Source organism: Puntigrus tetrazona, chromosome 15, assembly GCF_018831695.1.
Source record: "Puntigrus tetrazona isolate hp1 chromosome 15, ASM1883169v1, whole genome shotgun sequence".
Classification (NCBI taxonomy): domain Eukaryota; kingdom Metazoa; phylum Chordata; class Actinopteri; order Cypriniformes; family Cyprinidae; genus Puntigrus; species Puntigrus tetrazona.
The window spans coordinates 18,450,460-18,473,200 of record NC_056713.1 but is presented as its reverse complement, the minus strand read 5'-3'; the positions used below and the strand labels follow the sequence as shown (position 1 = coordinate 18,473,200).

The window sequence follows — 22,741 nt, the reverse complement described above, 5'->3', positions numbered from 1 at the left end:
TATTTTATTATCTTTTATTTATATTTTTCAAAATTTTACAAACAGTAGAAAGTGAAAATGAATAACATTTATATCTTCTAACAATGAATCCTAATAATTTGAAAAATGTTTTTGATATTTTGATATTTATATATATATATATATATATATATATATATATATATATATATATATATACATATATACACACACACACACACATACATACATATATACACGTGTGTGTGTGTGTGTGTGTGTATGTGTAATAGAACATCAATAATTTCAAATAAGATAAAGGCTAAATGGATATCTAAAGAACATAACCCGATTTTACACACAGAAGTGCAGAAGATTAAGGACTATCTTATCTCGAAAAACAGCTGGGGCTGAGATTAATACACCGTCATGAACCTCCAAACCCCTGCGACACAAAAAGAAACACTCAAACACGTTTGGCAATCACGCCAGGTGAAGAGGCCTGAGAGCAGCTCCCCTAAAGTATGTAAAAGTATTTGTCTCTGGTTGCCAAGTAGGTAATTCTCTGCAGCGGTCCACATTGATTTATTCTTCATTTGTCAAACGCCAAAGTCTTTTTTTTTTTTTTTTTTTTTTCGTCTTTTCCCACAAAGGAATGGGTTATAGAGAAAGCAGTATAACATAATGAAGTGTTCAATTACTGCAACAAAGACTTTTGTTTTACATTGGAGTAACATCGGCTAACCACAAACCTTTCTCTCTCACACTCTCTCTATTTCTGCAAAAGCAAGAAAGACCTCACAAATTAAAGTCATGCATCACTCCTGCCTATTGTTTTCAGCAGCACAGACGGTCTTTCTTCAGCAGTGTCTTGAGGAACATAGAAAGAGTCCCTCAAGAAGCGTCAAGCGCACAAGCGAGCAGTCCTTTTGTGCATGCTTAACTTCAGTTCTTGCAGATAACAAACCTCGGCACTCAAGGCAGTGATAGAGCTGTCTGTAGATGTCTGTGCCATTAAATTGAATGTGTTGTTGTTTGGGTAGCTATTGTAAACATGTTGACAGAATGACTAACTTTCACTAACTAGCTCTGTGAGATTCAGTTCAAACTTTCTTGCGACTACAGTTAACCTGAAAACTGTTAACAGTTTAAATTGAAAATAAACCCAACCTTCTCAACCTTGGGCAAAAGATGTAAATGAGTTTATTTCTTTACCAGAATCAGATTTAGCTTTTTCAATATTGCTTTTTTCAGTGAAAAACTTGTCTTGTCTGAATCAGGGGAGAAATACGAACAGCCGAAGTACTGTTTACAATCAAAAGCAGTCAGAAACAGCTCTGAACAAATGAGACCTTGGTCTACAAAACCAGTCTTAGGTCACACAGGTATATTTGTAGCAATAGCCAGTAATACGTGGTATGGGTCAAAAGTCTTTTTTCAATGCCAAAAATGATTAGGATATTAAGTAAAGATCATGCTCCATGAAGATTCTTAGTAAATTACCTGCAGTAAATATATCAAACTTGATTTTTAGTAAGCGTGATTAGTAATATGTATTGCCACAAGCTTAATTTGGACAACTTTAAAGGCGATTTTCTTAATTTTTTATTATTTTTTTATTGTTTTTTAAATAATTGTATCTCAGCCATATTGTCCAGCCTTGAAACTATGTAGAAATCTCAATTTCAAAATAATTGACCCTTATGGCTGGTTTTATGGTCCACTGTCACGTATGTCATTGGACGACTCACTATAGCGCCCTCTGCGGTAATCCTGCCAAGTGTGATATATATTTTTTTTTTTTTTGCGTGCACACTTTTTTAATGTTTAGCTGGTCGAAACCCAAGTCCAGTTCTGCCGCGAGAAAGCTTTGTGTAAAAACTCCAGGGGCTGAATAAATTCTCCTTTTGGCTTCGTTTTCCCATTTTCCTGGCTTTAGAAGATAAGCCGTGGTATGACTCCAAACCCAATTACAGCATATTTACTGTGGCCTGCATTAATATTTACACCCTCTGAAGGGATCGTTTTTAATTTCACTTCTGTATATGTCCTGCAGATCCATTTTGATATAAAGCTTTCACATATACTGCTGTTTGGGCCAATCTTAAGGATAGTGCACTGCGTAGGGGGGATGTGAGAGTACATATGCATTGATTATCTGTTTGACGCCATGCCAGATTCATTACTCTTTGCAAATAAGAGACAGCGTTTGCAGTGCGTGTTCATATTCACATTCAATTAAATGGTACAGGAAGAAGTGTTATTAAGTAAAAGAGATATCAGTCATTCTATTGATCTGTTTAGTTTTGTTTTAATCATGACTTTGTTTTAATCATGAAAATCTGATTTTCTAATGAGATCCAGTAGACAGGCAAATGAATTAAAAATGTTTTTTTTTCCTTTGTTTTGCTCAATTTGGAGATAAACTTGGCACCAATTTGCTCCCAGTTGGTCCAAAGTCTCTTAGATTGAAGATGTTGGTGTTTACTAATGAATTGAGGTGTTTAACTGTAATGGCTGTTCAGATTAATGCGGGCTATGGTATGAAATAATCTGTTTGGTTTGGACAAATGATGAATTATTCAGAGAAAAATCACTCTACTATTGACCGGTTTCTAACATCCCATGATCTCACTTTAAAAAGCGCTTGCTTTAAAAACGATTACATTGAATGAATAATGAAAACAATGGACAATCCACTCTAGACTCATAAACTAAACTAGATAATCTGTTTAGTAAACATAATGATTGATGAAAAATTGTATTGACCTTATTTTGGTCATCGGCATTGAAGACCATGCAGAATGGTGTATTTTGAGCTGAACGCTAAATTGTGTTTAATTTAATTTCATTGTATTTATATTTTATTTTTAATTAATAAAATAGACATAAATAAATAAAACACTGTAAAATGATTATGATGGAATATTTCAATTTAGAACATGTTTGTCAAAAGAAAAAACTAGGATGGTGTTTATTGAATTGTTTAATATTTGTGTTAATATTCAATAAATATTTAGCAGGAACGTATAAGTAGTAACTGGACTGCTTCCATTTATTCAGATGCAAAATCAGAAAAATGTTGAACTTTATTTTGAGGTAAACGAACAGAAAACAGCCCCGGTTGCTTAAAATTATGCTTTACAGTTCTTGATGAATAAAACCTTTAGAGACATGCAATTTCTCTGAAAATTGCCGGTTGCTGCTGTCAAATTAATAGGGAAAGAGACATCTTAAACGAAGCAGAGCTGATAATTTCAGACAATGTAGTAACGGATGATTGGTGGTCATCAGACCTCCCGAGATAAATGTGTGAATATGACAGCTAATCAATTTATGTTTCATTTTATGTCAGTGCTCGGGCCATTCCCAGTAAAACAGCAAATGAAAGGCTCGCTGTGTCACATGCACACCGTGTACAAAAGGAGCTCTAGGAGGACGAGAGACCATCGCAGATGTTGCTGAAATGAACTGTGGCCTGTTGAACTCTAGCTGTCTTCCCGTCTGGAGTTAATAAGGGCTTGGCTTTTCTTCTGAGAACTCTGACCTCTGGAAAGCTCTTCTTGGCTGCCAGAAGCTGCTGGCCGTGTCGCTGCTCTTTGCTGACACTCTTTGACACTGTTGCTCTGAATTTCTGCCAATATCTGCGAAACATTAAACATGACATTTTTGTGATGTATTGCTGTTTGTTGTAACAGTTCCTCTGTGATTTTGTGTTAGCAGACGGTCCTCGGCCCTCGCAGAAAGAGATCACCTCCCTCAGAGCCTTCATGCTGCTCTTCCTCAAACAGCTCATACTGAAGGTGAACAGCATTAAATATATTAAGAAATTGTGTGACTGGATAATATTTAGAATATCCACAAAAACAAAAATACAATTATAATGACTGAAACACAGAATACAATTCTTGTTGGCTTTTTTAATTTAATAAGGTAGATAAAATGTATTTGGGAAGTTGGTGGGAAGTAGCAATATAATAAATATTATTTCATTTTGAATAATTATTGTAAAATATTTGTATCTTTGTAATTTAAATTTGGGAAGTTCACATGTTGCTGACCATAAAATAAAAATAATAATAATAATAATAATAATTTCATTTTAATACATGTTTTCTAATTTAGTTGACATGAGAGAGCTTAGTTACCCCAGCAAGGACATAGCAACACCCTAGCAGTACCTGAGTACCCTAGCAACCACATAGCAACACCATAGCAACCACCCTGGGTACCCTAGCAACCATATATAAACACATTAATAAACACCCCATGTACCCCACAAATAACTTAGCAATAGTTACATGAAATCCTTTAATGTTACATTTTATTTAATATTTTTAATGTCTATCTATCTGACAGCCTGCATAAAATTTTAGTTTTTGATATATTTGTATTAGATAAGTACTGTTTATATATATTTATTCAGTCTATCATACGTGTGTGTGTGTGTATATATATATATATATATATATATATATATATATATATATATATATATATATATATATATATAATTCAATCTGTCACACACAGCACAGTAAACATTATTATATGAATGTAGGAAGGCAAAAATCCTATTAAAAATAGTACAAACTGGGACTGTTACATTCATATAACATTCATTTTTTAAAAGTACAGAGAACAGCAGCTCTAGGGCTGTTGCTTTGGCAGCTTTTCGTTCTCATTCACCAGCCCCAGCTGTCTACCATTTTCTAGCAGGACCATTGGAAAAAGTGTACACTTGTTCAGACCAGTGCTACCATATCAAGAAATCTGTCAGGTAGCCAAAGCACGAGCAAACAACAATTAGCTCTCAAGCTGCCTGTGCTTTCACAGTAATAGAAAACGTGTGCATTCATCAGCAGAGCTACAACCAGACAGTTCACGCTGCTTTACTAATAATAAGAGACAGCTTGTAAAAGTCAGGACCCAAATTCGCTGTGAACAGTAATTTTAGCAAACACAAACAGCCTCAATGAATTTGAACTCATTGTTACTGCGTGTGTTTTTTTCTTATTTGTATTTATATTTCATAGTCTGTCAGCACGCTGATGGCGGTAGGAGCTTATAAGTGCAGTTGGGTCTTTACCAACTGCATATTGCAAAAGTAGCCTTGTTCAGCATTTTCTTGTTTGTTTTTCATTCGTCAGGACCGAGGTGTTAAAGAAGATGAGCTTCAAAGTATTCTCAACTACCTGCTGACCATGCATGAGGTGAGTCTTTACTGTATTACAGTTTCCCCTCAGCAGGCCCTTTGAATCTGACATGTATCTGTTTTAGATCATTTCTTTTATGTTTCTAAATGGACTCAATTTTATGCCACTGTTTGCCGATTTTTGACTTTTTGACTCAAAATGTTGAGAAAACTTATTTTTCAAGGCCACCAGCTTCAGCAGATTTTTGAACTTTCTAAACTTCAAAAATAAGTCCTACAAAAATAAGTTGAGAATTTATTTTTTTTTTTAAGTATCTTCAGTTAGTTGTGGGTTATAGTACTGTAATTTATTATACACATTTCTGAAGATCAAGGCCTACATCTGATATTATATCTGAAAAAATAGCAAGACGCACATATTTAGAATAATTTGACAATTTAAGAAAAAAACAAATGTTGTCAGGCTTGGTCTCACTACAGTAAAAATATACATAAGTTAATATATATATAATTAAAATATATATATATATATATATATATATATATATATATATATATATATATATATATATATATATTTAAAATTAGAAATTGCTCATTTAAAATTTTACTAATATTTACTAATTTTACAATATTACTGATATACAATTTTTTTACTGTATTTTTAATCAAATAAATGTACCCTTGGTTAGCATAAGAGTCTTTCAAAATGTTTGATAGACTGCAAACTCTTGAACTGTATTGGACATGTTAATTGTTGTAAAAAGAGTATGCAGAACTCAAATGGCGACTATAATGAAACTCAAAAAATTTTTCCCGTAAATGTCTGTTATTTAGTAGCTTTCATACTTTACCCTTATTCTAAAATGTCAAAAATAGTCCCATTAAAGAATAGTTATGACCGTGCAATCTACTAATATTCATTTTAGAGTTTAATAAAATTAAACACAGGGTTGCATTAAATGCTGCCGTGTTTTCTCCGTTCAGGATGAGAACCTCCATGATGTTCTTCAGCTGCTGGTGGCCCTCATGTCTGAGCACCCAGCCTCCATGATTCCCGCCTTTGACAAGAGGAACGGCATCCGGTGAGATCTTACTCCACGCGCATACACAGTCAAATTTCATTATATTTCATCTTGTCTGCGATGATGGAGTTTGCCTACGTGATACAATCATGAATTATTCACAAGACTCGACATAGGAATAGCGACGATATTTTCATATTTATTTATTTTTTCTGACAAGCGGGATAAAGCTCACACCCTGCATGTCAAGCTAATGAAATATAGATGGATTTGATAGAGTTATTTGCTTTTTGAAGTTTTGGGTTTGGCTCGAAATAACTGATATGACTTTGATGAACAGCTTCATGGTGCTTTACACAATGCCATTTCCTCTCGAGTATTATTATTACTGTCTGCCCGTTTTTTAATTTTTTTAGCAGCAGCCACACGACGAATTGGAAAAAGAAAGCGATTGGCAGTTTAGCGTGTAATATTGAGTGAACTAATTGAAAATATTTTGTATTTTACTCATTTTATTTCTTTTCAGGGTTGTGTACAAACTGCTGGCTTCTAAGAGTGAAAGCATCAGGGTTCAGGCTCTGAAAGTTTTAGCGTATTTCCTCAAACACTTAGGCCACAAGTGAGTACATCCATTCTTCTCTTTCTCACAGACATATTTACAACGAAGTCTTCCAAGAGTCATTATCTTTTTCTCAAGTGTATCCGACAAGGTGAAATTTGTGGTTGCTACACTAATGTGTTTGTGAAATGATAAAGACGCTCTCACCAAGGCTGCATTTATTTAATCAAAGATACAGAAAAGATTAATGTTATCAGATGTTGCTAGAATTTAAAATGAGTGATTTATATTTTAATATATTGTGAAATGTAATTTATTCTCGTGATGGCAAAGCTAAAGAAGTTGCCTGAAGCTTTTGACCACCGTAGTGTTTTATGAATTGTTATTTGTTATAATTAAAATATTGCACTATATTTATTATTATATATTTAAAAGTACAAATTTTATTTGATATAATACAAACATTTAAAATGCAATAAAATGTGTGACACGTTCCTCGTATTTAATTCATTTATTTTTTTTTATCTATTTATTAAGTGAAACTTGATTGATGCAAACCGAAAGACCATTATTCATAAAAAAGAAATTAATCTAGCATCAGTGCGAAAACAGCTCCAGGTGAGACTTAAAAAAGGCTAAACTGTTATTTACTGATATTTTTTCCGGACTAAATTAGCATAATAGCTGATAAACACTCACAACCTTGTGTCGTTTTTATTAATGTTCTACGATCTGACGTTGCTCATATTGACTTTATGCTCAGTATTTTGCATTTCCTCATGTTTCCGTGTCACGCTCACATAATAATTACAAATAATGTGTAGCGTTCCTGCTCACTGATGCAAGTACATGTACAGTGGTATTTTTAAAATCTTTTTCGCTTAATCTGCTTATTCTTCCGTTGCACACTATATATTGTCAGACCTACCCTGTATGTATATCTGAATATACAGCATATACATGTGTGTGCATTAGTGTGAGTGTAACTGTACGCGCGAGGCCGTTCCCCTTTAAACGAACACTTAAATATAAAGGCCATCTGTGCTGTTTTTAGAGCTTTACAAGACCACTGACATTTGCAGACTTGTACAGCCGTTAGCCTAGAATGCGCATAAAATCCACATTTGCTTTTTGTCATCATTAGCGCATCCATCGCCGAGTGGTTACCGTCCTGCGTGCTCACAGGCATTTTAAAACACACTCTTTTCTGCTTGTCATTTTACTGTACAGTCCCCATTTGTCTGCACCTGCTGTTGGGCAGGACTGAGTTTAGGAGGCTTAGCATCCTGACAGTACCTCAGCGTGATTTTTTGTCATTGTGAAAGTCACAGCTCTCCCAGTATGAGACCACAGAGGTGGCTGCTTCGTTATTCTGAGGGGAAAAAAAAAACTGAAGGTACCTGACACCCCCGCAAAAGGTGCCAAGCTCAGTCGCCTTCAAGGCCTGTTCCTGCTAGTTTGACTTTAGCTGTGAGGTGTATGAATGTTTGCATTCTAAATACAATATGTTTTCTGTGTGTTTGTGATTTGTCACAGGAGGAAGGTGGAAATAATGCACACAAACAGTCTCTTCACCCTTCTTGGGGAGCGACTCATGCTGCACTCCAACACACTGTCGATAACTACGTACAACACACTATATGAGGTAATAACATAAGGTGGTTATTTCTATTCCAGATGTTAATACAGCAGTACAGTTGTGCAGAAAATGAAGGTTAAGTAAAAAAAAAAAAAATAAATAAATATATATATATATATATATATATATATATATATATATATATATATATATATATATATATATATATATATATATATATATATATTATAGATAGATAGATGGATGGATGGATATATAGATGGATGCACATATTAAGTCTTTAATGTTATATACTGTTATTATGTTATATACTCACCAAGGCTGCATTTATTTAATCATAGATACAGTAATATTGTGAAATATTATTAAATATTAACAATTTAATATTTGATTTAGAATTTAGAATTTTCAGCATGGAGTATTCTTGTCTCATGAAACTTTCGTGCTTAATATTTTAATGGGAACTGTGTTGCATCTTTTTACTGCACTTTTTACATTTCTAACTTTTTAATACTTGATATTAGTTCCATTATATATCCCATTATTTAATATGTTTAAGTGGAGTTTGCCGATTTTAAGCCATCTTCATAACTGATGCTTAATCTATTCCTGCAGTGTTGCGTATTACTTAAATTTGATGATGATTTATGCCTTAGATACCTGTTTCCATCCGTTCACGAGTCTCCTCTGATCCATTTCCTGTCTAGATTTTGACAGAGCAGGTTTGCACGCAGGTCGTCCACAAGCCACACGCTGAGCCTGACTCTACTGTGAAGATCCAGAACCCAAGTAATTCTTTCTGTCAGCTCATTTATTCTTTTTGTGGCCTGGTGCTAATACACTTACTGTCATCTGTGGAAGTTAAAAGTTTAGTAGCAAATGATTAAACGCTTTCTTCTGCACATAGACTTCAGCCGGGGATGCTCATTTAATCTGTGTCAGTTCCTGAGAACGCTTGCTCATTGGTCCGCATCTGTGCCAATCAGACAGATCTCTGAGTGATTAAAGTGCCCCTATTATTGGTTATCAAAAGCTCATAATTTGGTACTGGAAGTCACAGGTTTACATGCATGCAAGATTTGTTAAGGATTAATTTTTCCAAACCTCTCCGGTGATTGGTTGATTTCATTTAAAGCAATGTTTGTGAGTTTTTAAGCGAATAAGCGACACCTAGTGGCAAAGGGTGAATTTACATTTTCATTCAGACTGATAAGTGGCGGGCAATATGCTAATATTTCATCAACATGGCTTGGGACTCGTTTTGAAAACGGCTGTTTTCAATGACTCTGAGTCTATTCTTTCGTTTGTGATATAATAACTTTATACACAGTACACTTTCAGAATTAAATTGAAATTTAAGTTTTGATTCACTTAAAGCTTGCACACTGCAGCACACTGTAACTTTAATGCTTGTTCTTTTGGTTCTCAGTGATTCTTAAGGTGGTGGCCACACTGTTGAAGAATTCCTCACCCAGCGCAGACCTTATGGAGGTGCGGCGTCTTTTCCTGTCTGACATGATCAAACTCTTCAGTAACAGCCGTGAGAACAGACGGTGAGGGTCTCTTCTTTTCTCACCCTTTCCCCCATGACAGCAATTAACCGCCTGGTGAACGGACCAGAAAAGAGAGTGGAAAAAAGTGACATTCTCCCTTGTTGTTGTGTTTAATGGGCACCCCCGTGACGCTTAATAATCCAGCAGATGTTTCACTGACACATTCGAGTCCACACCAGTTTTGCTGCTGTCCTATGGCTGTTGGTTTTCCTTTTCTTCTCTCCAAAGCCGTATGCAACGTGCTCCTCTGTGCCGTCGCTTTTCTGGCAGTCAATCAGCCGCCCTGTGTGTGCTGAAATCTCAATTGGCTGTTATTATTACGTTTCATCATCTCCATCATTAAGTTCTACAGTGAGCCACTCAAAACTGAAAGGAAGAAGCTTTTTAGACTAGATGAAGTCATTATGTTTCCAAAGTGCTTTTCTAAAACATCTGTAAACAGTAGATGCTAGCTAGACCAGACATTTATCTTCTCTATTAATGGAGTAGTTCATCTGGAATAAAAATTGTGTCATTATTTACTCATCCTTGTGTGGTTCCAAGCGGCTTTTATCTTCTGCGAAATGCTAAAGAAATGATTTTGAAGACTGCGCTGCACACTGTTCTCAGTGCAATTACAGTGAATAAGGAACAAGGTTTTCAAGCTTCAAAAAGGACGCAGAAGCACCATAAAAGTGTTTCACACGACTCCATCTGATTTGTGCGAGGAAATTCTCCAAGTCGTTTTCCACTCTTCCAATCTTCCCTTTCAGTGAGTTAATTATGTGAAAGATCATTTAGTTAGTGTGTCAAGAATCAGAATTAGTCCAATTCTTGAACAAATCTTGCAATTACTTAAAGCACAAAGCCAAAATGGACTGTAGAAACCATTGGTGCTAAAAGTTACTATGATCTGCTCATGGTGCTTTTATAAAATTCAGCCCGGATCAGTTTTGTGAACTGGAGTTCAGTCATATTAGGTTTAAGAAAAGTTGATACTTTGCTTATGAACTGATCGGGAAGAGCTAGTAGATGTCGAGCTTTACAGCAGATTTAAATTCACTTTTGTTTTATTCCTTATACACAGATCAATTGTACGACTTTGAAAGACTTTGAATATAATGCAGAATTAGTTTGAACTGCTTTTATTGGAGTCCTTTTTGTGAAGTTCCTTGAAAGACTTAAAAGGCCCCATTAATTTTTCTTTGTAAAGCGACCAATTCAATTCTTCAAAAATGTTCCTTTTGTGTTCCACAAAATAAGGAAAAGTTGAGTGAGTACAATGTGACGATTTTCATTTCAGGGTGAACTAATCCTGTAACGATGGTTTACACACTGAAGCTTTACCGCTTGCTAGCCGGTAGGGATGGGTTTGAAATTAAATCATCCTTACCGCAATCTTACAACCCGGAGTGTTTCAGAAGAAGGAACAAGCTTAATTCATTCTGCCTCAGTCAAAGATCCATTTATTATGCCACAATGCACTTAGAAAAAAAATGATGGTGAATAACACAAAGTGCTTCAGGTGTTATTCAAATAGCTGCCAGTCATTCTTAGCGTTACCTCGCAGATCTGAAGTTTAATGGAGGTTGGGGCTGAAATTGCTTTGTGTTACTTGTCGGTTTGTGAATTAGGTTCCAACTTTGAGTGTCGTTTGAGGATGTTAAAAAAGATGTTTGCGGAGGAGAGGGAGGATTTAACACGAGTGACTGCCGCGAGCTTAATCCATCTCATTTTCTGTGTGACAGGTGTCTGCTGCAGTGTTCTGTTTGGCAGGATTGGATGTTCTCTCTCGGCTACATTAACCCTAAGAACTCAGAGGAGCAGAAGATCACTGAGATGGTTTACAACATCTTCCGGATTCTTCTCTACCACGCCATCAAACACGAGTGGGGCGGCTGGCGCGTGTGGGTGGACACACTCTCCATAGCCCACTCCAAAGTAAATAAACCGTTTTCATCAGCTAGTGGTAGAAAAGCGGGGATGGGTGAGATAATCCAGATATATAGTACAGTGTGCTCCAAAATTGAGAATTTAATTTAGAATGCAATTCCAATGTGAATGTAAGGAGGTAGAAATTAAATGAAATAAATGAAAAATTTAAATTTAAAATGATACATCTTTGTTTAAAGATAGATAGATAGATAGATAGATAGATAGATAGATAGATAGATAGATAGATAGATAGATAGATAGATAGATAGATAGATAGATAGATAGATAGATAGATAGATAGATAGGAAGTTTTCAGGAAGTTTGCATTTAAGAAGTCTAAACTTGTCATTGTTTGGCAGGTGACATATGAAGCTCACAAGGAATATTTAGCTAAAATGTACGAGGAATACCAGCGACAGGAAGAGGAGAACATTAAGAAAGGGAAGAAGGGGCTTGTCAGCACCATTTCAGGGCTTTCTGCCCAGGCTTCAGCCATTAAAGGCACTCTGGAGCTGGACCCGGACTCCCAAACTCAGACTCCCGAGAGTGAAGCGGATGAGCCAGAGACGACTGAATCGGGGCGGAACCTCTTGTCTGAAACTAAATGTTTGGATGAGGAGAACCCAGCACCAGGTGTCCATGTGGAAGTTCATGACCTGCTTGTAGATATCAAAGCTGAGAAGGTCGAGGCCACAGAGGTCAAGATGGACGACATGGACCTCCTGCCTGTCACAGAAAATGGAGGCTTGGTGGAAGTGGACTCTCTTCTGGATAACGTCTACTCAGCTGCGGTGGAAAAGCTAAACAGCAACGTAAACAGCGTTCTGGTACCCAAAGCCACCATAGAAGACAAAAGCTCAGGTCCTCTAATCACCCTGGCTGATGAAAAAGATGCCATTCCCAGCAGCAACACCTTCCTCTTTGGCACGATGGCGACCAGCTCTGGAGAAAACCTCCTTCCAGAAATGGGACCATCTGAACCTCTTCCGCTCTCAGGAGTGGAACCTCAGGTCCATACCAGCTCTAGTGCAGACCTTGGGCTTTTGGCTCTCATGGCGAAGAGCTCGAAAGAGTTGGACGCTAACCCAACAGCTTTGGAGGATGACAGCTTTAAGATGAGTGGGTTTAGCGTCTCTGAAGGGGAAAGCCTTTCTAAATGCCCGGGTCAGATAGAGACGGTGGCAGTAGATCTGGAGCCAGGGGTTTCTGGGGTAAAGAGTGCTGCAGATGTTACCAGCACCGCATCAGACACTGAGAAATCAGATGATGGTAAAGATAAAGAGGTGAAGAAGATTCAGACTACTGCTACAACACAGGTAACTACATCTCTGGGGGCAGTACATTTATTTATTACATTTATTTTTTTATATTTGGGAGAAATTAATACGTAAAATGTATTTATTAATTTTAGGGACATATTTGTTCAAACTCTAAAGATGAAATCTATTACATTATATTACAAAATATCTATATTTAATATATTCTTAGTATATATTAATATATCCTGTTTAATAATTTCTTATCTTTAAATGTATGTACCCAATGTACCCATTTTATTATAGGCTTTTCAGCCAGATTTAAAAAGAATTATGAAATTGAATTACGGAGAAAAAAAAGAGTAATTAATGAATGAATAAACTGACCTTACCTTTATGAAAATGTCCTGAAAACACAGTTCAGCCTTTTAATGAAAATATCTTAATTGTATGCAGCTGAAATGTATGCCATTGCTGTTTTATTTTGTCACTTTTTTATTTTGCAAAAATGTGATGATATTGGGATTTGCTGTAGTTTGAAGGACAGGATTTGTAAAAAAAAAGCATTCAAATTTAAGAGCATTCGTTCTTTGACATTTTTATGCCTGCCAAACTGAGGTGCTGTGTGATATATCGAAGACCCTAGAGAGAGATGCATTCTGCAGCTTGGCAAAACCAGCTTGAAACAAAAAACTTGCCTCAAGAAATGTCATACCTTCAGCTTACAGCTGGCTTTTAAGAAAATACAAGTCTTTAAAGGTGCTCCCAGCCTGAAGGTTTTTTTGTAGGCCTTTTTTTTTTTTTTTTGCAAGGACGAACACAATATCACCTCAATGCCCCTGCAGTGTGTTTTAAGCGCATCAGCTTCGGGCGTTATAAACATTTCTTTGCTTTCAGAGTTTGCATGGTCGTTCTGGTAGTTATCTGGACAGAGACCTGCGAGTAGATCTGGGTTTCAGAGGCATGCCGATGACAGAAGAGCAGCGGCGACAGTTCAGTCCTGGTCCCCGCACCACTATGTTCCGTATCCCAGAGTTCAAGTGGTCCCCGATGCACCAGCGTTTACTCACAGACCTGCTCTTTGCCCTAGAAGCAGATGTACACATTTGGAGAAGGTCAGTTTCTACACTTCACTATGACTCTAGAGTAGTGCTTAATTTGACACAATCAAAGTCCCAGTGCAATGTAATTTTAAATACAGTGTTTTTTTATATAATGGAAATTGGTTTTCTATGTTGAATGAACTGTAATTTTGTCAGTAGTCATTAGTTTTTTGCTCATGTCAAAAACATGTCTACCATGGAAGCCTGTTTTTTCTCAGAAATGTGTGACAAACTCAAATTTCTGTCTTTATAACTTACAATTGTGAGATATAAACTCGCAATTACAAGTTATGCAGTCCAGGTTTTAAGGGAAAAAAGACTTGCCACTATATATCACAATAACAAGTTTATATCATGCAATTCTGGCTTTATATCAAGCAATCGTCAGTTTATTTCTCAGAATTCTGAAAAAAGTCAGAATTACGAGTTTGTATCACACAATGAAGAGAATACCTTTTTTTTTACATTTTTTTATTCGGTGAAAGAAACCGTCTTTCATATCCTGAAGGAGTCGTAAACAACAAATGTCCGCTTTTATTGCGATGTAAATCCTTTTATTTGTTCTTGTCGTTCTCTCACACTCGCCCCTCACAGTCATTCAACAAAATCCATCATGGACTTTGTCAACAGCAACGAGAACATAATCTTTGTGCACAACACCATTCACCTGATCTCTCAGATGGTGGATAACATCATCATCGCCTGCGGAGGAATCCTCCCCCTGCTGTCCGCCGCCACCTCTCCCTCGGTGAGTGCAGCAGACCTTACACAATACTTCCATCCAGTGGGCATCAGACATCACTGCAAGCCGAGCTCTTCACATAGAAACGCAACAGAAAGTCTATGTACATTATTTGAGTGTGTTTTAACTGCATTCTTTCTCTTTTACTTTATTTATTTATTTATTTGCTCATGCAAAGAATACCAAGGTTAGTACCAAGACATGAGTGTATTAGGAATGTTCTGTCTTTCATTTCCATTTTCTCTCACTCATTCATGGATGTCTTACTTTCTCATTGCCCTTAAGAGTTATATGTATTTTTTTTATTCCTTTTATGTACAAGAATCGGATGCACTGACTATTAAAAGCATAGATCACAGTAGCTACTTTTTTTTTTTAATGGCTAATTTTTGCTTTAATGCACTTACACAATGAAAATCAATTCTTTTCTTCACAGAGTTAGGTTAATTTTGTATACAATTTACTGTATTTGTATTATATTATATTATATTATATTATATTATACGTTCATGTTTTATAAAAGTATTTTTTTTTACTTTTATCTAGCTTTTATCAGTAAATACATTTAGACTTATATGTATAATGCTACAAAATATTTTTTTTAATTTAATTTTATTTATATCCTACAGTAAAGGTATCAAAGTCTACACAGAAATGAAAGAAAAATATATTTCAAAATTAATAATAAGAATAAACGTTTCTCGAGCGCTGTGACACAGAAGACTGGAGTATGGCTGTTGAAAATGTAATTTTGCTGTCACAGGAATAATTAATTTTTCCAATTATATTAAAATAGAAAATAGTTTTTCCAAACGGTTATAATCTGTCGCAATAATACAGTATTTAATGTATTTTATTAAAGACATCTTTAAAAAACAGAAATCTTATCGACCTTAAACCTTTGGACCGTTTTTCTCAGATTAAAACTCTCAAATTCTACATTTCAGTGCACCACATCTCAAAATAAAAATAGCTTGCAACGGGCAATCCTGAATCTTAGAAAGCATCTGCCAAAACCCATCTCATCCTGTTTCGCAGGACGTGCTGTATTTTAACATTTTACCCAGTACATCTCATTCTCAGCCTGAATGTTTCACTTTTGTAATGAAACATAATGAGTGATTAATGTTATAACAAAACGTGTGAAGGGACTTGTGATATCAGACAGTACGCTGTGTGTCTTTGATTATTGTGTGTGTCTGTTTTAGACTGAAATGGAAGGCATCGAGGCGACTCAGGGCATGTCGTCTGAGACGGCCGTGATCTTTCTGACCCGGCTGATGGCCATGGTCGATGTGCTGGTGTTTGCGAGCTCACTCAACTTTAGCGAGATTGAAGCTGAGAAAAACATGTCCTCAGGTGGACTGATGCGACAGTGCCTCAGACTAGGTTTGTGTATATGTGTGTGCAAATGTCAAGACACATTTTAAAGAACAAAACATACATTTCTATGCTGAATGTCTTTAGACATCCATCAGCTTTTTGACTTTCTTTTTCAGTCACTTTAAATATTTTAATCTTGCTTTCTGTAGTCTTGTATATTAAGGATGTATTTTTTTTTTTTATAGTTATATTATTATTAAATTATAAAGTTTCCAAATATTATTCATATTTTATATATTTTAAATCCATATTTTTATTTTATTTTAATTTCATTTTTGTTTTATTTTATTTAAATTTACTTTATTTGTATTTTTAAGTTTCCAAAATACTCTTTCAGCCAACTTTGACTTTTTTAGTACTTTGACAGTACTACTTAGATAGTTTATCAGTTTTTTGGTTTAAATAATATTACAGATTTGCATTTATCAAAAATTCAATATTAACATAGAATTTTAATTATTAATTCTATCAAAATGCTTCTTGTTGTCTTGTTGTGAACTATATAATATTATATTATTAAAAAAATGTTTGGCATAAGTTTCCATAACAGCCTACTTTGACTTTTATTTTTTTTACTAAAATTAATTTAGCAGTTAATTAATTATTTTAGCTTCTATGCTATAATCAAATGAATATTTTTTTGTTTGTTTACATAGTCAGTGTTAGATTTTACTTTTCAAATACCTTGACACATTAAATATTACTGAGGAATTTAAATTCATTTTATCAAAATGTTTTTCCTTTAAAACTTTTGTGTCATATGTTATGTTACGTTATGTTATGTTATGTTATGTTATATGTAATGCTATGTTATGTTATGTGATGTGATGTGATGTGATGTTATGTTGTTATGTTATGTTATATGTTATGTGATGTTATGTTATGTTATGTTATGTTGTTATGTTATGTTATGTTTTATGTTGTGTTATGTTTTGTTATTTTATGTTACCTTATATGTTGTCATGTTATATGTTGTTATGTTATGTTATATGTTGTTATTTTATGCTGTTATGTTATGTTATGTTGTTATGTTATGTTGTTTTGTTATTTTATGTTACCTTATATGTTGTCATGTTATGTTGTTATGTTATGTTATGTTTTGTTATTTTATGTTACCTTATATGTTGTCATGTTATGTTATGTTATATGTTGTTATGTTATGTTGTTATGTGATGTTATGTTATGTTATGTTGTTATGTTATGTTGCATATATGTTGTTATGTTTTGTTATGTTATGTTACGTTATATAATGTTATGTTATGTTATGTTATGTTATGTTATGGACACTATATTGATTAATCAGCACCCAGAATCAGTTGATTCAGTTTTTCGTAGTTTATTTACAATTATTTAATTATGTAAATGTATGATCTTCCTCCTCCATCATTCTTTGTCCACCCTTTTACTATCATATGCCGTGCTCTTTCCTCCTCTGTGTCAGTATGTTGTGTGGCTGTGAGGAACTGTTTAGAGTGTCGTCAGCGTCAGAGAGACAGATGTCTGAAGTCCACCTTGTCTTCCAGTAAGTCTCAGGAGGGCCTGCAAAGTGTTTCCACAGCCTGTAAGGTACTCGCTTTACTACACACTCATACTACTACATCCGAGAACTAAACAGCCTAAACAGCTCACTGTGCATTTAGGGTTTTCCTGTTGTGTGATGCCTATAATTTATGTAATATAAATAATAATTAAAATTTATGTAATATACAACATATTTAAATTATTGTAATATTTTATACTTTTTTACCATTACTATACCTTCATGTATTGTGACATTTAACGTGCAGTTTGCTCTTTGTTCAAGCCGTCTTTTTCAAAGAGTGAAAGTACATTATGTGGTGTCTTGCCACATTTGTTTTTTCCACACAATAAAAGATTGTCACGTTACGTGTGATTCGGTGCTGTGAGTACGGTGTGAATGTGTAAACGAGATCTGCAGTGTGACAACTGTTAAATTAAATTAAAGTGTTAAGTGTCTGTTTACGATGTCTGCTTTTCTTGCCTTAGACCACCATAGAAAATTTTCCAAGTAATGTTTCTCCAATTAAGGACCCGGACCGACTTCTGCAAGATGTGGACATCAACCGTCTGCGAGCTGCTGTCTTTCGTGATGTTGTGAGTTTACATCAAATCATCCTCAAATTCCCTTTGAAGAAAGTATTTATTTGTATCTCTCCCCATGTTTAAATGTACATATTCATACATACATACATACATGCGTATGCATTTGCATGATGTAGCGTTTATTTATTCTATAAATATATATAAAAACACACATTTATATATTTATATTAATATAATTAATATTATATATTTAATATATACATGCAAATGTGTGTACATGATTAATATGCACAGTTCACAAACATATATTATGTAAAAAAACATTTTATATTTTACCAGAATAAAAATTATCTTATATTTTATAAACTTTTTTATATTATATATAAATATATTTTATATATAAACAACATATTTTTCTTAAATATATATACATGCATGTGTTCATATTTATATATACATAATTAATATACACAGTATACACACATATGTTAAAAAAGGAACACTTTTATTTGGATGCAATTAATTATTTAACAGCACTGATATAAAATATAAACAGTACACACAAAAAAATTGTTTTAATAATATATGTATATGTTATATATGTTAATATATGTTTTAATAATATTATGCTCTTTTTTTAAAACATGAGTTCAGAGTAGCATTTCTGCTTTGTGTGACATGTTTTAGCCTAATGTCTTCTCCGTACTCTTCTTCATGCTTTTGTGTTGTGCTCCACAGGATGACAGTAAGCAGGCCCAGTTCCTGGCTCTCGCTGTTGTCTATTTTATCTCGGTGCTGATGGTGTCGAAGTACCGGGACATCCTGGAACCCCAGCGGGAGACGGTCAGGTCTATCAGCCAATCAGGAAGAGTCATTCGGCACGAGATAAATTCCCCCACCAGCACAGGTGTTGTAGTGGCTAATGTTATATTTGTTGGCTCAGCTTAATGCCACTTTCTGACATATATTTACAATAAGCTGAACAACTTAATTTGCTTTGCTTATTTGCATTACAAATGTCCTCTAATACCATTAGCCAGGTAGTTTTTCTGCCTCATACTAGATACAAATTACATCGGAAAAAATGCTCTCCACAGGGTCCGTCTCAAGCTGGTGTCCAACACATTTCTCTTCACCACCTCCCACATCTATTATTCATAAGCTCCACTAATTATCCCACTTGAAATTAAACATGCATCCCTCGCAGAATTCTTAAAGGAAACCACTGCTGGCTTTGTCTGTAAAACGGTCACTAAATTGGACGAGTGTCCAGCGGTTTGAAGGATGCATCAAAGAACTAATTGAAATGTAAGATGTGTTTATTTCCGACTGGGTTTTGTCGGGGAAAGTGTAGTGAAAAGAATAGAGAGCGAGAAAGAGAAGAAAGAGTGAAAAGAAAGAAGCTCCGTAAAAGAATGAGCCAGCAGAGGCAGGGGCAGCGCTGCTATTTCCAGACTCATCTGTCAGTGCCCATTAGGAAAGCAATCCACCAGAGGAGAATGGGATCATAGAGGCTGAGGCACTGCACTGCTTCGCCCTCATAAATTTCAGGGAAGAAAGGCTATGGATGGGAATTTTTCCAAACAGCATGTAGCAGGCCATTGTCTGCACCCAAATCAGCATTCAGATGTACTTTATAGCTGAATCGGGCCCCGCTGACCTTGCTAAAGGCTGTTGATGAATATTACTGAGAAATGCCCAACATCTGGAGAACAACTGGATAAAGACAGGAGATTGGAGACAGACAATGGTCTGACAATGAGCTGGGCTTGAGTTTATTATGATGGATAAAAGTGGATGCTGCTCTGACTGCAAGTATTTTAGAAGGACAGAAATGCAGTCTTTCTGCTGAAGAAGACATTTGGATCAGAAATGTATAGCTGTCGGACAATTTTCTGGCGCGCACACACACACACACACACACACACACACACACACACTCACACACAAACATATACATTATATATATTTTTTTTAATTGTAAGATTTTTAATTGTAAGAATTCTCTTTGCCTGAATTTATTTGATCCTAAATATATTTTTGCTGTTTAAAATAACTATTTTTCTATTTATCAGAATAATATCAGAATATTACAATGATTTCTGAAGGATCACTGCAAAAATTTTGCTTTGTAGCTTTTTTTGTATAAATAATTACCTGTCAAATATTACATATTTTAATGTATTATTGTCACTATATATATATATATATATATATATATATATATATATATATATATATATATATATATATATATATATATATTCTTATAAGACTTTCACATTCACTTTTTTTATTATATGCATTACTCTATGCATTAATTATTATATGCATTACATATATGCATTAATAGAATATTGTTATATCTATATAGTGTGTACACACACGTCATAATTTAGATAAGATGATGATTTAAAAGACTAGTAATTCTGGTGATAGTTTCCTGATCACATCTGATTATTCTATTCATTTCCTGCACTGTGATATATGTCCCTCAGAGCACCCGTCTGTCCTCTGTGACAGTCGCAGGGATGCCGTTAGTGTGCTGGAGGAGTCCCGTCAGGAGTCTTCCCTCCCTCACTCTGACTCAGGACTGGGTGACGACCAGGTGTCCAGTGTAATGAACGGGGCCGACCTGGACCATGCCATGGGTGGTCCGAACGGCATGAGCGGGCTGTTCTGTACTCTGTCATCAGAGGCCAGGTCACAGGAGAGCTTGACTGAGCCTTCGACTGTGGATCACCTCAAACCCGCCTCGTCCATCTCCAGCATCAGTCAGTCCAACAAAGGCATCAATGTTAAGGAAATCCTGAAGAGCCTGGTAGCAGCACCTGTGGAGACCGCAGAGAGCGGGCCAGACACCCTGCCATACCCTGACCATCAAGCCATGAAGAGGGAGGCCCAAGCCATGTTACCCATGCAGTTCCATTCTTTTGACAGGTACTTTCTTCTTATTGTCACAGTACAACCTAATGTGGGTTTAGTACAAGTACAGACAAGCAGAAACTAATCATTAACATTATGCCACAAATTTTTGGCATAATGTCGATAATTAGTTTTATGTTTGTCTTTGCTTTTCTTTAAAGAATACAAAGATCTAAATGAGAATGATGCACTTATAAGTCAATGGGGTCCAATTCATAAACTCACTGATTCATACGGAGGGCCAAATTATTTAAAATTTAATAAATACATGTTATGTAATTCTTAAATGCATAATGAAATAATTACATGTATTAATAAATGCAGAAATAAGTATGTAAATATTTATATATTTGTTTATATATATTATATATTTATTTAATTAAGCAACTTTTTAATATTCAGTTGTACAACTAGCACTCTAAAATGACTGTTAAATTATTTAAACAGCTTAAATAAAACGGGTATAAGCAGAATAATTAATATATAAACAGTGCTTATAATATACACGTATAGTGTTCTGTGCTTGTAAACAGAACAATTAATAATAGCAGGTATAAACAGAAGAATTAATGAAATATAAAATGATAAACTTCACCTTTCTGCATTTAACTTTTCAGAAAACGGTCCCCATTTACAGTCATTGAAAGTGCCTCACCATCTTTTTTTAAACTTTATTATAATAATATACCTACAAAATATCCTACAAAAGCTACAGTTGAGCTTCACTTGTGGCGAACCAGTATTTTTTTTTTATTCTGTGTACCTAAAAGATTTAAGGTCCTGCCAAAATTGAAAATTCTGTCTTAATTTCTTCTAAAAAACCACAAAACAAAGTATTTTAAGGAATGCTGGTAACCGAAACATTCAGTTTCCCGTTGACTTCCATCATATGGAAATAAAAGTGTTTGGTTATGAACGTTCTTAAAAAAAACCATTTTTTGTGATGTACAGAAGAATTAAAGTCATTCAGGTTTGGAACAACACAAGGAATGAATGAATAAAGGCAGAATCTTGGTGTGGGTGAAGTGTAATGATACGAGCCTCCACTAGGTGTCAGCAGTATTCATCAGCAGTGGGAGCTCATATGGCTGTGCCGTGATTAAATGTTTCATGTCACCCGTAGCACCACAGTAGCCCATTTACTGCAGATGTATACGTACAAAGCCCTTAAAAGTACAGTGACCTTTTCCGTGCGCTTGCGATCCCTTCCGTGCCTTTAAACACTACACAATACATCACAGTCGAACCGTGATGAATTCTTGGATTAGTTTTTCCCCTGAGGAATGGCCATAATGATTTTCCTGGTCATAAGCAAGCTACAACTCACTTTAAATTCCCCATACTTTCTATCAGGAAGAATTGCTGTGTTTGAAAACGTCTCAGAGATGTGTTTGAGCGTTTTGTGGCGTGTTTACATTCCGAGGCCAGATAAAATCTCAGCATGATTTGTCTCCGCTCTTAACGCATGTCTTCGGTTGCACTGCAAAGCTGTTGCTGTTCATGG

General features: G+C 35.2%; 1 protein-coding gene across 16 annotated transcripts in view; it reads left to right on the top strand.

Annotated features, from left to right (window-relative positions):
* The window catches only part of nbeab (neurobeachin b), a 242,452-nt gene that overhangs the window by 84,832 nt on the left and 134,879 nt on the right, over nt 1-22,741 (top strand). For 12 of the 16 annotated variants that reach the window (XM_043258656.1, XM_043258667.1, XM_043258652.1 and 9 more), the window contains exons 14-30: nt 3,682-3,761; nt 5,109-5,171; nt 6,101-6,198; nt 6,665-6,757; nt 8,234-8,342; nt 9,005-9,086; nt 9,727-9,850; nt 11,578-11,770; nt 12,124-13,080; nt 13,918-14,135; nt 14,718-14,871; nt 15,044-15,052; nt 16,074-16,254; nt 17,690-17,814; nt 18,256-18,363; nt 19,051-19,219; nt 20,811-21,252. In XM_043258656.1, the coding sequence (XP_043114591.1) occupies nt 3,682-3,761; nt 5,109-5,171; nt 6,101-6,198; nt 6,665-6,757; nt 8,234-8,342; nt 9,005-9,086; nt 9,727-9,850; nt 11,578-11,770; nt 12,124-13,080; nt 13,918-14,135; nt 14,718-14,871; nt 15,044-15,052; nt 16,074-16,254; nt 17,690-17,814; nt 18,256-18,363; nt 19,051-19,219; nt 20,811-21,252 (3,205 nt within the window). The remainder of the gene's footprint in view (nt 1-3,681; nt 3,762-5,108; nt 5,172-6,100; nt 6,199-6,664; nt 6,758-8,233; nt 8,343-9,004; nt 9,087-9,726; nt 9,851-11,577; nt 11,771-12,123; nt 13,081-13,917; nt 14,136-14,717; nt 14,872-15,043; nt 15,053-16,073; nt 16,255-17,689; nt 17,815-18,255; nt 18,364-19,050; nt 19,220-20,810; nt 21,253-22,741) is intronic. The other 4 variants (XM_043258657.1, XM_043258666.1, XM_043258653.1 and 1 more) reach the window with 2 other exon arrangements.